At 47.6% G+C, this 13,603-nt stretch overlaps 1 protein-coding gene across 1 annotated transcript; it reads right to left on the bottom strand.

The window, feature by feature from the left end:
• Positions 1-5,560: 5,560 nt before the first annotated feature.
• On the bottom strand, positions 5,561-13,584 carry UBQLN4 (ubiquilin 4). Its single transcript, XM_040411762.1, has 11 exons — positions 13,447-13,584; positions 10,125-10,276; positions 9,772-9,971; positions 9,436-9,698; positions 9,193-9,351; positions 8,788-9,004; positions 7,687-7,826; positions 7,151-7,234; positions 6,920-7,035; positions 6,585-6,756; positions 5,561-6,211 (listed from the first exon to the last, which is right to left on the bottom strand). Exons 1-11 carry the CDS (start codon positions 13,582-13,584, stop codon positions 6,059-6,061), a joined length of 1,794 nt encoding a protein of 597 aa, XP_040267696.1. The 3' UTR covers positions 5,561-6,058.
• Between the last annotated feature and the right edge of the window lie 19 nt (positions 13,585-13,603).

Genomic DNA, 13,603 nt, shown 5'->3' with positions numbered 1-13,603 from the left:
AGTGTCTCTGATCCATTATCCGAACAAAAGGAGCTGTGTTTTGGGCTGATAGGAGAAGGATCGGTCATTTTAAAATGGAATGAGGGATGCCATATTGAAAGCGGCGGGCTCTTAGCAACGTGAAAGGTGACGACCTCACCCAGCGCCGCATCCCTGGGCAATTATGGCGCATTGGTAGATACGAATTAAAAGGGGGGGGGGGGAAGGCAATCATCTTGCTGAATTAATCTGCATGTTATTTGTGGAGCTCCTGTCTCTGGTCACAAGACAATATCTACAATTACGTGACTGAAAACATATTCCGCCTTACACCTGAGAAAATAGATGTCGTTTTTTTTAAAGTTTTTTTTATTCAAAATGGTTTGGTGATTTTTTTCTCATATTATCCCTTTTTTATTATTGTACTTTACATCTTTTAGATTCTGTTTTCTCAAGATAGACCATCAATATCTGATCGGCAGGAGTCTAATACCCCGCCCCCGGAAGACCGCTCCGGAACAATACAGCTCCACCTACTTTGTAGTGGACACAGCTGGTAACTGTATAGTCTCGACCTCATCACACGGCCATTTTTTTTTTAACCAATTGAAGTCAATGGGGCTATTCAAATGACCGTTTCTTAACGGCCAGTGAATAGAGTCCGTCAAAAAATAGGACATGTCCTATTTGTGGCTGTTTTCTTGGCCAGACGGACACCACTGAAATGAAAAGGAGTGCACTCATCTAACGGCTGGGGTTAAAAAAATACCTCAACCACTTGCAGCTGTGGGACACTTGCTCCACTATTGGGGCATTCATAATACTCGGGGCCACTAGTGTGGGAAATAATAATACTGGGGGGCACTAATGGGGGAATTAATACTGGGGGAATTAATAATACTGGGGACCACTAGTGTGGAAATTAATAATACTGGGGGGCACTAATGGGGGAATTAATACTGGGGGCACTAGTAGGGGCATTAATAATACTGGGGACCACTAGTGTGGAAATTAATAATACTGGGGGGCACTAATGGGGGAATTAATACTGGGGGCACTAATGGGGAAATTAATAATACTGGGGACCACTAGTGTGGAAATTAATAATACTGGGGGGCACTAATGGGGGAATTAATACTGGGGGAATTAATAATACTGGGGACCACTAGTGTGGAAATTAATAATACTGGGGACCACTAGTGTGGAAATTAATAATACTGGGGGGCACTAATGGGGGAATTAATACTGGGGGAATTAATAATACTGGGGACCACTAGTGTGGAAATTAATAATACTGGGGGGCACTAATGGGGGAATTAATACTGGGGGCATTAATAATACTGGGGACCACTAGTGTGGAAATTAATAATACTGGGGGGCACTAATGGGGGAATTAATACTGGGGGCACTAATGGGAGGAATTAATAATACTGGGGACCACTAGTGTGGAAATTAATAATACTGGGGGGCACTTATGGGGGAATTAATACTGGGGGCACTAATGGGGAAATTAATAATACTGGGGGCACTAATGGGGAAATTAATAATACTGGGGACCACTAGTGTGGAAATTAATAATACTGGGGACCACTAGTGTGGAAATTAATAATACTGGGGGGCACTAATGGGGGAATTAATACTGGGGCACTAATGGGGGAATTAATAATACTGGGGACCACTAGTGTGGGAATTAATTATACTGGGGGGCACTAAAGGGAGCATTAAATACAGAGACGGATGGAAAATGGATGCAAAAATGGTTGAAAAACGTCCAGGAAAAACTGACAGTGTAGTGAATTGGGCCATAGGATAAACCGGTGATGCATACGGCACAGTTGTTTACTACAGAGGAAACCCATTAAGTCGTTAGATTTGGATCCAAAATAAAAAAAATAAAAATAAAAATGATCGTCTGTGACCACCTAACATGATGCTAGAAAGAAGTTTGGGTACAAAACCTTAAAGGGGGAGCACACAGAATCTTACTTACTTGCCTGGAGCAACATGACAATGATCAGAGGCACTGCCTGAGGCTGACAGCCCCGTGGCGGCATTATTCCTGGAGGTGTCAGCATAAGATAGTGATCGAGGCTGGATAGGAATATATTGCTAGATTAACTATTTACTGCTCGGCCATCGCATGATATACAAACACCCCAGACAGCGCTGGCAGCACTAGAACAATGGAAGCCGGAATCTGATTGGTTTAAACCACTGGTTTCTGACCGCACAGCGGTGATCGGGTGTCAGTCCAGAAGACATTGTATATGGCGGCAGAGGCACTCCTCCTCAGCATGGTTGTGCAGGGAGGAGACATAGAGGCCCTTCCTTCTAGTGGTCTCAGCAGGGGTAGGTGACCGCTGCAGCCAATTACTCTGGCATCAGTATGAGTGCAGAGGGGGATCTGGGAGGAGAGTATGGCTTTTTAAACATTTTTTGCAGTATTCTTAGCTGTTTTAAAGATGTATACATATGATGAAAATGGATTTACCTGAAATTTTTCATTTCCTGAAAGCTGTGCTGCCATAAGACGTCCGGATAATTCATATATATTTGAACGGCCAAACTGACGCAGAATTTCCTTATTAACTATGCCGATTTCAGAAATTTTCAGGAACGCGGGAGCAGCCATCGACTGTCAGCTTCTCGGTCGGTCTGGAAGACTAGTGATTTTGTTGTTTTTAGTGTAAGAGACAAACAGCAAATCTTAGTCTCCAAACTGCCTTGAAGGTTCTCCTTACAAAATGGCGGAAAGGCCCAACCTGAAGCTTCCGCCGCAGACGGGATAATGATACTTCTTAAGGAGGACTCAACTTTTAGTGTGTTTCCCCCCCCCCCACTAATTTATATCCTTCATGTGGTTCAATTATGTCATTAGTGGACCCCTCCTAATCAATTACTGGTCCGCCCCAGCGTTGTGACTACCCATCTCTCACACAGCTATGGCGGCCTCCTCTTGAGTAGCAACTCCTTGTGTGAAGGAGGCAAATGACGTAACACAGACGTGTGCCCCCCCCCCCATTTCTTAACAATATTAGGCCTCAGATTATTATTATGCGGCCCTGTTGCCCACAGCAGCCAATCAGAGTTCAGCTTTCATTTTGTAACCTGCAGTGAAGAAATGAAAACTCAACTCTGATTGGTTGCTATGGGCAACAAGGCCACATAGGCTCTGAGGCCTAGTCATTTCACTCAATGAGTGGAGCCTGAAAATGGGAGGAGATTCAGGGTTGGTTTGTTTGCTAACATTTTCATTTTTCCCCCACAGACGAGCCCCTGGAAGGATATATGGCGCACACCATGCTGAAAATTCAGCACCTTAGTGAATGCCATTTCTTAAAGTGACAGTACACTTGATAATACCCACTTACCTGAAAACAGAACTGTGTGGTGAATACTATATTGTTGTGTGCACACTGTTTAAATAAAGCTTTGTTGCTGTTGTATATTATTCATTCATTGTATATTATTTTTTTATACCAGACCAAATGTATTTTGCAGTGTGGAAAATATAGATTACGTCCATGCTGTATTTTTTATTTTTTTTTGAAGACCCACTTATTTCCGTGGGGCACTGGTCCACAGTTTGTGGGCAAGAACAGGTGATGTTCTTTCCATTGCATGGCCACCATATGTAGACCACAGACCCATTGAAGTCAATGGGTCCTCCAAAAATGAGGATGCAACACATTAGTTATTTTGCATACCACAGTCATGTCCATGAGGCCTTAGCCGAACCGGTCAATTTCGCCGTGTTCTCTGGACTCTACCACAATTAGTGTTGTCGTAAGGGAAGGAAAAAAAGAATCGGACAAGCTGAAATTTCAAAGCCCAATCCTTTGGTTCTGACAGGAGATAAGCCGCCGCCGCAGAAAGAAACAGTGAGGGTCCCCCTACAAGAAGGGCACAGCTCCCATTCCATACATTTTCATAGTTGACCTTGGGACCTCCGTTTTTGAGAGAACTTGAGGTTTTTCAGTTTTGGGTGCAGAGCTGCCATGTAAACACAAATACAACATGTAATTAATACCGAAGCCTAGTATAACCCCAAGTGGATTGCGTCGTGCAGCTGTCGGCGCGTGAAAGGAACACCGCACCCCCGTGTCGGCTGACTCTTCTCTGACAGGAACTTTTCCTCTTCCAACGAGGAGGAAACAAAACAGTTCCCCGAACCATTGATTCTCATCTACAGATTGCATTAATGCTCCAGTCACCTCCAAAGCTGCATGTACAATTCTGCTGACGCCCATAAACAAATGTTCTCATATAGCTCTTCTAAAAAGGGACCTGTCCATCTATCATGCTGTGTATTTGAAGTGTTTTCAAGATCTCTGCTTGCTGTCAATGATCTTTTTAATATCAATAGTGCTCATGGCAGATATTCCCCTCTATAAGCTAAACAAATGAGCAGCTCTCTGTCCAGAGTCTGTTACAATGTATCAGTGCAGGTAAAAATGGTCGGCCTCATGTCATTAAGCATGTACAGTGGGAATGCTTCCAACATATATGCCAATCATGCCCAGAGGTTTCCATTGACGGGCAAGGAAGGGGTAATGGTAACCTGTACGACAAATGGAGGCCAATAACGTGATGTGAACAGGGCCTTAAAGGGGTTGTCCGATAATTAACATTTTAAAATAGGCTTCCCACGGTGCCATCCTCCGTTTCCAGGTTCCTCTCGAGATGCAGGAAATGTCCGCTTAGCCAAAAACAGGCTCAGGTAGGTCACCGCTGCCGGATTGAGAAAGACCAGTGAAGCACTGTAAAGTATTGACTTATTTTACACCATCCTTTAAAAAATATATATATTTTTTAAATGTATACAACCTAACAACCCCTAAGTCCAAAAAGGATTATTTAGACTGGATACAACTGTAGCAAACTCTCAGCTGTGAGACGTATCGTGTCCAACACAGACAGGAAGCAGAGATCTTAAAAAAGTCAAAAACTGAAGGGTAAATTAATAAACCCATTAAAGGGGTTATCGCATCTTTGTCTGATAGGTGCGGGTCCCGCATCTACAAGGAGAACGGAGCCGGGGAGAGTTATGGCTGGAGGACCCAGGGTCTCCCGGGGTCCTGTTCACCACCAGCCGCAGCTCCCCGCCCCCATTCATTTCTATGGGGCCCGACGGAAATAGCCTTGGCTATTTTCAGCGGCTCCATAGAAATGAATGGCGGGCGGCTGCGCATGCGCCCTCCTAAACTTTCTCAGCTCCGTTCTCCTTGTAGGTGCGGGACCCGCAGCTATCAGACAATGGGGGCATATCCTAGCGATATGCCCCCATTGTCTAAGATTGGATAACCCCTTTAACCCTTGCCTGCAAGCATCCCCCCCCATCTTTCCTTCCCTCCCCCCAGAACCCACAGATGGACGCGCACACACTCCATTTTGCCAAGATGCTTTTAGTAGCCAGGACCTTACGCGCAAAGTCGGGAAAATACAGACGCAAACCGTTCCAGTTAATGTAACCAGAGGATACGCGATCTCGAAAATTTACAGTTACCCATCACCCCTGCCCCGCCAGGATAGGAACCAGGCAGGAGCGGGCATCACATCACTATCACAAGTCTGGGCATATAGTCAGGAAAAATAAAACATTTGGTTTATTGTTAAAATCAAATCTAATGAAAATAAGACTCCACATCGTTAGGAGGATGGGGGTTATCTTTAAAATATAGGGAAATGGGGGAAGGGGGAGAAAAAAAATAATAAAACATCCTAGGTCGTCGGTCGTCACTTCACGATATCCGCTGAGCAAAGTCATGAAGATTAGTGAGTTAAATAATTAGGAGCAATCAGCTAGGAGCAGGCCTGTGCGAACAGCGCCAAAGAGCTGACATTTGGGAAAAAATATACGGCTCGCCCCCCCTCCCCATGAAGGAGGGGGGAGGTGAGAGAGATGAGACATGTACAGCACCGCAGAGCGCCTCCTAGGGACTGTCCAGTGTCAATAGCATGTAGGGTGCGGCCACTTCCCATGATGCTCAGCGGTCAGGACTAAGTACTAAGGGCCAGGATGGTTCTTGTCGGGGTTTGCGCATTGCTGTGGGTTTCCGCTTTGGCAGACGGCTCGCTCTTAAGAGGGCTGAGAGCCCAACAGTCTTTCGATGGCCGCGTTGATGTCTCCACCCGTTGCGATGAGGGCTTGTAGGTTAGCTTCGCGGTTGATGAAGCCCATGGCGTTTAACTGGTCCAGTTGGGACTGGAAGCGCACCTCTGGGGTCTGTCCCTGTAATGGGCGAGACAGGAGAGCATTACAAGTCATGAATACACACAACAAAGGGATATACCCATCTCAGAAGCTACGATATGCTACCGAGCGTGTTCTCCATTCACTGCTAAAGGAGTTCCGAAAATAGCTGAGCGAGCGCACTCTACTATTTACTGAAGTCCCATAGCAGTGAATGGACTGCACACCAGGCATGCACAGCCACCTTCTCCATTCACCGCTATGGGACTGCCGGAAATAGCAGAGACAGAAGCAGTGAAGGAAGGGAGTCGGCGAATGCGTAGTGCACCCTCCGTTCAGGGTCACAGAGGTGGCATCTGAATTCATCAGCCAAGTCTCTGGTCCCTCTTGACACGGGAATGGGGCCTCATACCGGGGCGCTTCCTCCTGCTAGAAGTTGGATCATCTGCTGCATCATTTGTTGCTGAGGGTTGCTGGTGCCCCCTGCTGGAGATGGAGAGGCACTGGTCGGCGTGGAGGGATTGTCAGGAGCTGTGCTTCCACTGGATGTAGGGGGCATCCAGGGGACACCAGAGGAACCAAGACTGGAAAACAAAAAAAGACAGGTGGAATGAATGATAGACGACTAAAGACAACCAGAAACCGGCACCCACAGTATAGGGTCCAGGGGTCACTGGAATGGTTATTCTGGGGTGAGGTCTTTAAGGAGAAAGGTCCTGGCAGGACTAGACCTAGATGGTGTCTTACCCTGAGATCAGGCCGGGGGCCTCCGTCTGGAGCGTCTGAAGCCCCTGCTGAATTTGGAGGAGGGCTTGCATGGCTCGGGGGTTGGTCATTATAGAGAGAGATTCAGGATTCTGCATCTGTGGGCGACAACAAGCAGATGAGGGCTGGCAGCAGACACTCTGGACACACAGCCATGGGAGCGCAGCGGGCGAATCGGCTCGTCATGCCTGAGGGACTGTGAAGTCATCTTACCTGCTGTAGGAAGACCGGCAGCTGATGCCTGAGCTGTTCCTGGAGCTGGGGGTTACCAGCGAAGATTGGAATGTTTCCCATCATCTGGAGGGAAGATGATCACATCAGTCATTACAGGGCTTGTGGCCAGGGGGGGGATAAGAATCTGATCAGCGAGGGTCCGACCAGGGGTCTTGAGCCCCACAGGATAAACAAATGTGCTGCTGCTTCAGAGACGATTGAACCTGCAGCACATTCATTCATATGGGGGGAGGGAGACACAGGGCCCCCATTCTGTAGGAAGATAAGGTCTACACGACAGTTTTTATAATGATAGTCTAAGGTGTCGCAATGCCACATGCTGCGACGCGACAGTCGCCGAAAAATCCACCTCGAATGGATTTTTTGCGACTGTCGAGTTGCAGCATGTCGCCTGTTGCAGTGCGACACCATAGACTGCCATTATAAAAATTGTTGTCATGCAGACCTAGCCTAAAACTTGCCATGACCCCTAACCATAAACCCTTCCTGACCTACCGCCATCCTCATGTTCCTACCTGAGCAGCGAAGTCTGGATTCTGGGAGAGCGTCTGCATCATGGTGCGCATGTAGGGGGCGGACATCATGCTCTGTATTAGCTGGGGGTTCTCGGAAATCTGCTGGAACAAACCCTGCATTTCGGGGCTGTTAAACATACCTAAAACAAAACAAAAACGGTAAGAAAAATTGACACTGACGCACTGTGGGAATTTTCTAACCCGCATGGATAGAGCACGAAGGCCTGCTTCTTCCCCTCCGCTCACTAGACGAGCTCGGTGAGGCTGTAAGGCCCCATATTCACACGGGTTTCCTCCCCAAAAAGCCACTAACGGCACTGCTGATGTCTGCCTCCAACTGCTCCTGATCAGAGGCCGCGCCGATGTCACGACCGCATCTGCTTGCCATTTAACAGACATGTGACCCCTGCAGCCAATCACTTGCTGCGTCAGCGCTGACAGGCCACTGAATGGCTGCCGTGGTCACACATCTGAGCGGGGATGTCATCACTGGTGGAAACCATAAGAATGGCAGAGGCAGGAGATCAGTAATCAGTAATTTTTTCGATTGCATTTCACTCATTTTGGGCCAAAAAGATTTTTTCCAATTGGTCTTTATTAAAAATGTTCAGCCGTTTCTGAGATACAAGGGTTTAAATCTGTCAGTCTGTTTTCCTTGAATCCCGTCATCTGACAGCTCATGTGTAGCTCTTACCTCGGATCTCATAAACACTTATCAGCACTTATAAACACTCATTAAAGCTAAGTGCTGATAAGTGTTTATGAGATCCGAGGTAAGAGCTACACATGAGCTGTCAGATGACGGGATTCAAGGAAAACAAACAGACTGACAAATTTAAACCCTTGTATCTCAGAAACTGCTGAACATTTTTAATAAAAAGCAATTGAAAAAAATGTATTTTTAGCCCAAAATGAGTAAAATGAAATCATAAAAAATTCCCCCGAAGGTGTCCATAGCCTTTTAAGGGGTTATCCAGACACCAGACAGTGCAGTTGTAAATAATTGCCCCAAAGGCGCCCATAGCCTTTAATTAAGCAATTTGAGGAGTGCCCTCTAATACAGGCTGAAGGAGAATGCTGAGGATGTTACTCCGCTCGTACCCGTCCCCAGGCTGGCAGCGTTGATGCCGAATGGGTTGGACACGGTAGGGGCTGTCTGGCTGGTCGTGGAGCTGATGTTGCCCTCGGTGGTGGGGGGCTGACTCTGAGGGGAAGAAGGATTCCAGGGGTTTGGAAGAGGCTCGCGGTTCTCTGTGCGTAAAGGCTGAGAGGCTGAACCCTCCGAGCCGCCAGTCGCGGAAAATGGGTTGTTTCCAAACTAGGGAAGAAGAGAGAAACAACGTTCGGATAAGTACAAAAGATCACATATACCACGCCGATCATCGCTCCTGCTGTAGTGGTCACCTACCACCTGACCCACCTCCGCTGGAGGAAATGATTCTGCCCCATCATTCTGGTGTTTTAGACAGAAGACTGCCCCCTGCTGGTGAACAGCACCCTGGTTACCTGTTCTCTGGCTGCGCTGAACATCGGCTCCTGGATATCTGTGTACATGCGCCGTAAAGCGTTATATCCTCCGGGGATGCTCTCAAGGTTACTCAGGGCACGGTCCTGATTCCTCATCATCTCCTGCATCATGGCGGGGTTGCGGGCCAGTTCCATGGTCTGAAAGAACAGATTAAACTCAAATGGCTGCACCAGGGGAAGGGTCTATAACAGGGGACGTCGACCATGCCCGGCATCCCGTACCTGTCTCATGAGCTCGGGGTTGTTCAGCATGTGACTGATCTCTGGGTTCCTCTCCATCAGCTGCTGCATTTGAGGATTCGCTATGATCATCTGCCTCATGAGGTCCGGGTTGGACATCATGTTCTGCACCAGCGGGTTCTCCATGATCTGAGACAACATCTCCGGGTTGGACATGAGCTGGCGTTGCATCTGTTGCTGAAGCTCCATGAAGTTGGGGGAGCCCATGCCCAAGTTACCCAAACCGGTCAGCCCTCCGAAGCCGGCTGGAAGACAGAGGAGGAACTTAATACAACAGGAACCAGAAGCCACCAGCGGTGAAGTAGGGCGCGTACTTACTGAGGATGCCCGGAGATGAAGGCCTATCAGGGGGGCTTGTGCCACTCGCTCTGCTGGCACCACCAGCGCTGTCAGGAGCAGGGGTGGCGGTGGGGTCAGACGGTAAGGGCGAGGTGGCGTTTTCTTCAGGTGTGGTGGATGCAGTAGAGGCAGCAACGGTGGCAGCAGCAGAAGGAGAGGCGGCGGATGGATCCTGTAACCTAAAACACATATCATCTCATGAGGTCATGGATCGGCAACACTCCGACTCCCAGCATGCACACTTACTTGGCCGTCCTCACAACAACTCCCACAGAAGTGACCTGAGCATGCTGGGAGTTGTAGATTTCAGGTTCAAGAACGTCACTACTCACTTCTGTGCCGTCTTGATGACTAGATGTACAGTGAGGCCATCTTTGATGCCATGCTGGTTCAGAGTGTCTCCATCTTTCAAGATCTTCCCAGCGAATATCAGAACCAGCTGATCCTTCTTGGCTTTAAACCGCCTGGAAATCTCCTCCTTGAACTGCACATCACAAAAAAAACACATCACAGTGATATATTCCAGCAGAATTTTGAACGCAGCTCTGAAGTGTTACACATGACATAAGCCAAACGCCAGGAACGCACGGGACTACGAAGTAGGGCTAACCGATAAGATTTAACGCAGACCAGGATGGCGCCTTGTTAAGGGGAGACTTTCGGCAACTATCAAGGGGTTAATTCACAAGCAAATTCCCAATGGGTCGAAGTCAACAGCTCTGAAAGCAAACCGCTCCGGAGGGAGGGCAGGATTACGACGCGGCCTCGGCTGCGTCACGGGACTACAGACAACCGCGCCATTATAATAACCCGCAGCCGGACCTTCCCTGGGAATTAGGAGTACCCAGAGCTCATTAAAGGCGCCCCCCTGGGTTCTCCAGGACCCCCACGTCTTATCCAGAAGGCATCTCTTGACTGGGAGGACCAGGCATGGTGTAATACTGCACTTCCCCCTGTGGTGGCGCTGCAGGGAGATTCCACCTGATTACTGGGGGGTCTCACTCAGCGGCTATCCTCCCCAAGTAGTAAGCAGCATCATGTCTCCCAGGCGTCGCTGATCTTACAATTTTCACCTTGCAGTCAGTGAATGGAAACTTTCTCATTTACACCGAGAGGCGTAGTAAACCCTTCACAGACCTATTACATCTCACAGCAGAGGGATCGTCACAGTCACATCCAGTAAAACAAATCCTCTCCAAGCCACTCTGACGAATAGTGACGAGCGAAGTCGCTCCATTCAAAGCTTCGGAATAATCCTGTACGGAGATCCGTCTCGGTACAGTAGCTGAAGTTACTTAGTTCACGAAGTCGCGCGTAACTTCGGCAGTTGATGTTAAGGCGGAAAACCACTTTATAACTTAAAATCAAACTTTGTTTTGGTTCCGAGTTCGGTTTCAAGTTATAAAGTTGTTTTCCACTTTTAAAAAAAATCAACTGCCGAAGTTACGCGCGACTTCGTGAATAACTAACTTGGGCTCATGGGAGCCCATACGTTCTAATACTGTACAGAGATGGATCTCTGAAGTTTTGGATGGAGCGACTACAGATGAAACATCCGACGCTCGCTTCACTCAACACTAGTGACGAACCCTCAGCTGTGAGAAGAACTTTGGATCAGGACACGTTTTCGGTCTCAATACAAACAAGGATGTTCCCATTCACTGACAGAAAGAAGAGATCTTGAAACCGTTCAGAATCAAAAACACAAAACATGAATGACTGCTTGGGACAGCACAACTAGCAGCAGCGCAGCAAATATAGCCTGTATTATACTCCAGAGCTGCACTCACTATTCTGCTGGTGCAGTCACTGTGTACATACATTACTTATCCTGTACTGATCCTGAGTTACATCCTGTATTATACCCCAGAGCTGCACTCACTATTCTGCTGGTGGAATCACTGTGTACATACATTACTTATCCTGTACTGATCCTGAGTTACATCCTGTATTATACTCCAGAGCTGCACTCACTATTCTGCTGGTGCAGTCACTGTGTATATACATGACTTATCCTGTACTGATCCTGAGTTACATCCTGTATTATACTCCAGAGCTGCACTCACTATTCTGCTGGTGCAGTCACTGTGTACATACATTACTTATTCTGTACTGATCCTGAGTTACATCCTGTATTATACTCCAGAGCTGCACTCACTATTCTGCTGGTGCAGTCACTGTGTACATACATTACTTATCCTGTACTGATCCTGAGTTACATCCTGTATTATACCCCAGAGCTGCACTCACTATTCTGCTGGTGGAATCACTGTGTACATACATTACTTATCCTGTACTGATCCTGAGTTACATCCTGTATTATACTCCAGAGCTGCACTCACTATTCTGCTGGTGCAGTCACTGTGTATATACATGACTTATCCTGTACTGATCCTGAGTTACATCCTGTATTATACTCCAGAGCTGCACTCACTATTCTGCTGGTGCAGTCACTGTGTACATACATTACTTATTCTGTACTGATCCTGAGTTACATCCTGTATTATACTCCAGAGCTGCACTCACTATTCTGCTGGTGCAGTCACTGTGTACATACATTACTTATCCTGTACTGATCCTGAGTTACATCCTGTATTATACTCCAGAGCTGCACTCACTATTCTGCTGGTGCAGTCACTGTGTACATACATTACTTATCCTGTACTGATCCTGAGTTACATCCTGTATTATACTCCAGAGCTGCACTCACTATTCTGCTGGTGTAGTCACTGTGTACATACATTACTTATCCTGTACTGATCCTGAGTTACATCCTGTATTATACTCCAGAGCTGCACTCACTATTCTGCTGGTGCAGTCACTGTGTACATACATTACTTATCCAGTACTGATCCTGAGTTACATCCTGTATTATACTCCAGAGCTGCACTCACTATTCTGCTGGTGCAGTCACTGTGTACATACATTACTTATCCAGTACTGATCCTGAGTTACATCCTGTATTATACCCCAGAGCTGCACTCACTATTCTGCTGGTGCAGTCACTGTGTACATACATTACTTATCCAGTACTGATCCTGAGTTACATCCTGTATTATACTCCAGAGCTGCACTCACTATTCTGCTGGTGCAGTCACTGTGTACATACATTACTTATCCTGTACTGATCCTGAGTTACATCCTGTATTATACTCCAGAGCTGCACTCACTATTCTGCTGGTGCAGTCACTGTGTACATACATTACTTATCCTGTACTGATCCCGAGTTACATCCTATATTATACTCCAGAGCTGCACTCACTACTCTGCTGGTGCAGTCACTGTGTACATACATTACTTATCCTGTACTAATCCTGAGTTACATCCTGTATTATACTCCAGAGCTGCACTCACTAGTCTGCTGGTGCAGTCACTGTGTACATGCATTACTTATGTAGCAGAAGAGTGAGTGCAGCTCTGAGGTACAGAATAAAGAGGGGTGCCATTCCAGAATGGGTAAAACCGGAGACCACCAGGCACAGCTCCCCCACTACACAGATGTCGTATCCATAGAAACCGTAGCCAAGCATGGGCATGGCAGGCGGTACAGGCGGCCGCTCAGCCTCTCGGTCCACACACCGCACATGTGCCCCGTCCAGCGGCTGCCAGTCACTGCCCCCCTCACCCACAAAGCAGCCCCCGGCCGGCGCTCACCTCCCGCACACACGCCGTCTCTCCGATCACGATCTCTTCCTTGTCCTTGGGCGTCTTCACTGTGACCCGGATAAGGCCTTTACCCGGCGCCTGTCCGGGGTTACCGGAGGCCGCACCGTCAGCGCCGCTCTCCGCCATCTTGTTTACACCCGCCCAC

Source organism: Bufo bufo, chromosome 11 (assembly GCF_905171765.1).
Source record: "Bufo bufo chromosome 11, aBufBuf1.1, whole genome shotgun sequence".
In the NCBI taxonomy this organism is placed as follows: Eukaryota; Metazoa; Chordata; class Amphibia; order Anura; family Bufonidae; genus Bufo; species Bufo bufo.
Note: the sequence above shows the minus strand (reverse complement) of the source record. Positions and strands in the feature narration are given on the sequence as shown.

What these genes read in the sequence shown, in the direction of transcription:
- UBQLN4 (XM_040411762.1), bottom strand. Translation starts at nt 13,584, where the DNA reads ATGGCGGAGAGCGGCGCTGACGGTGCGGCCTCCGGTAACCCCGGACAG. An exon ending in ATCCAGACTTCGCTGCTCAG is followed by an intron (nt 7,235 to 7,686) that starts GTAGGAACATGA and finishes TCTTCCCTCCAG; the next exon opens with ATGATGGGAAACATTCCAAT. An exon ending in TGCCGGTCTTCCTACAGCAG is followed by an intron (nt 7,036 to 7,150) that starts GTAAGATGACTT and finishes TGTCGCCCACAG; the next exon opens with ATGCAGAATCCTGAATCTCT.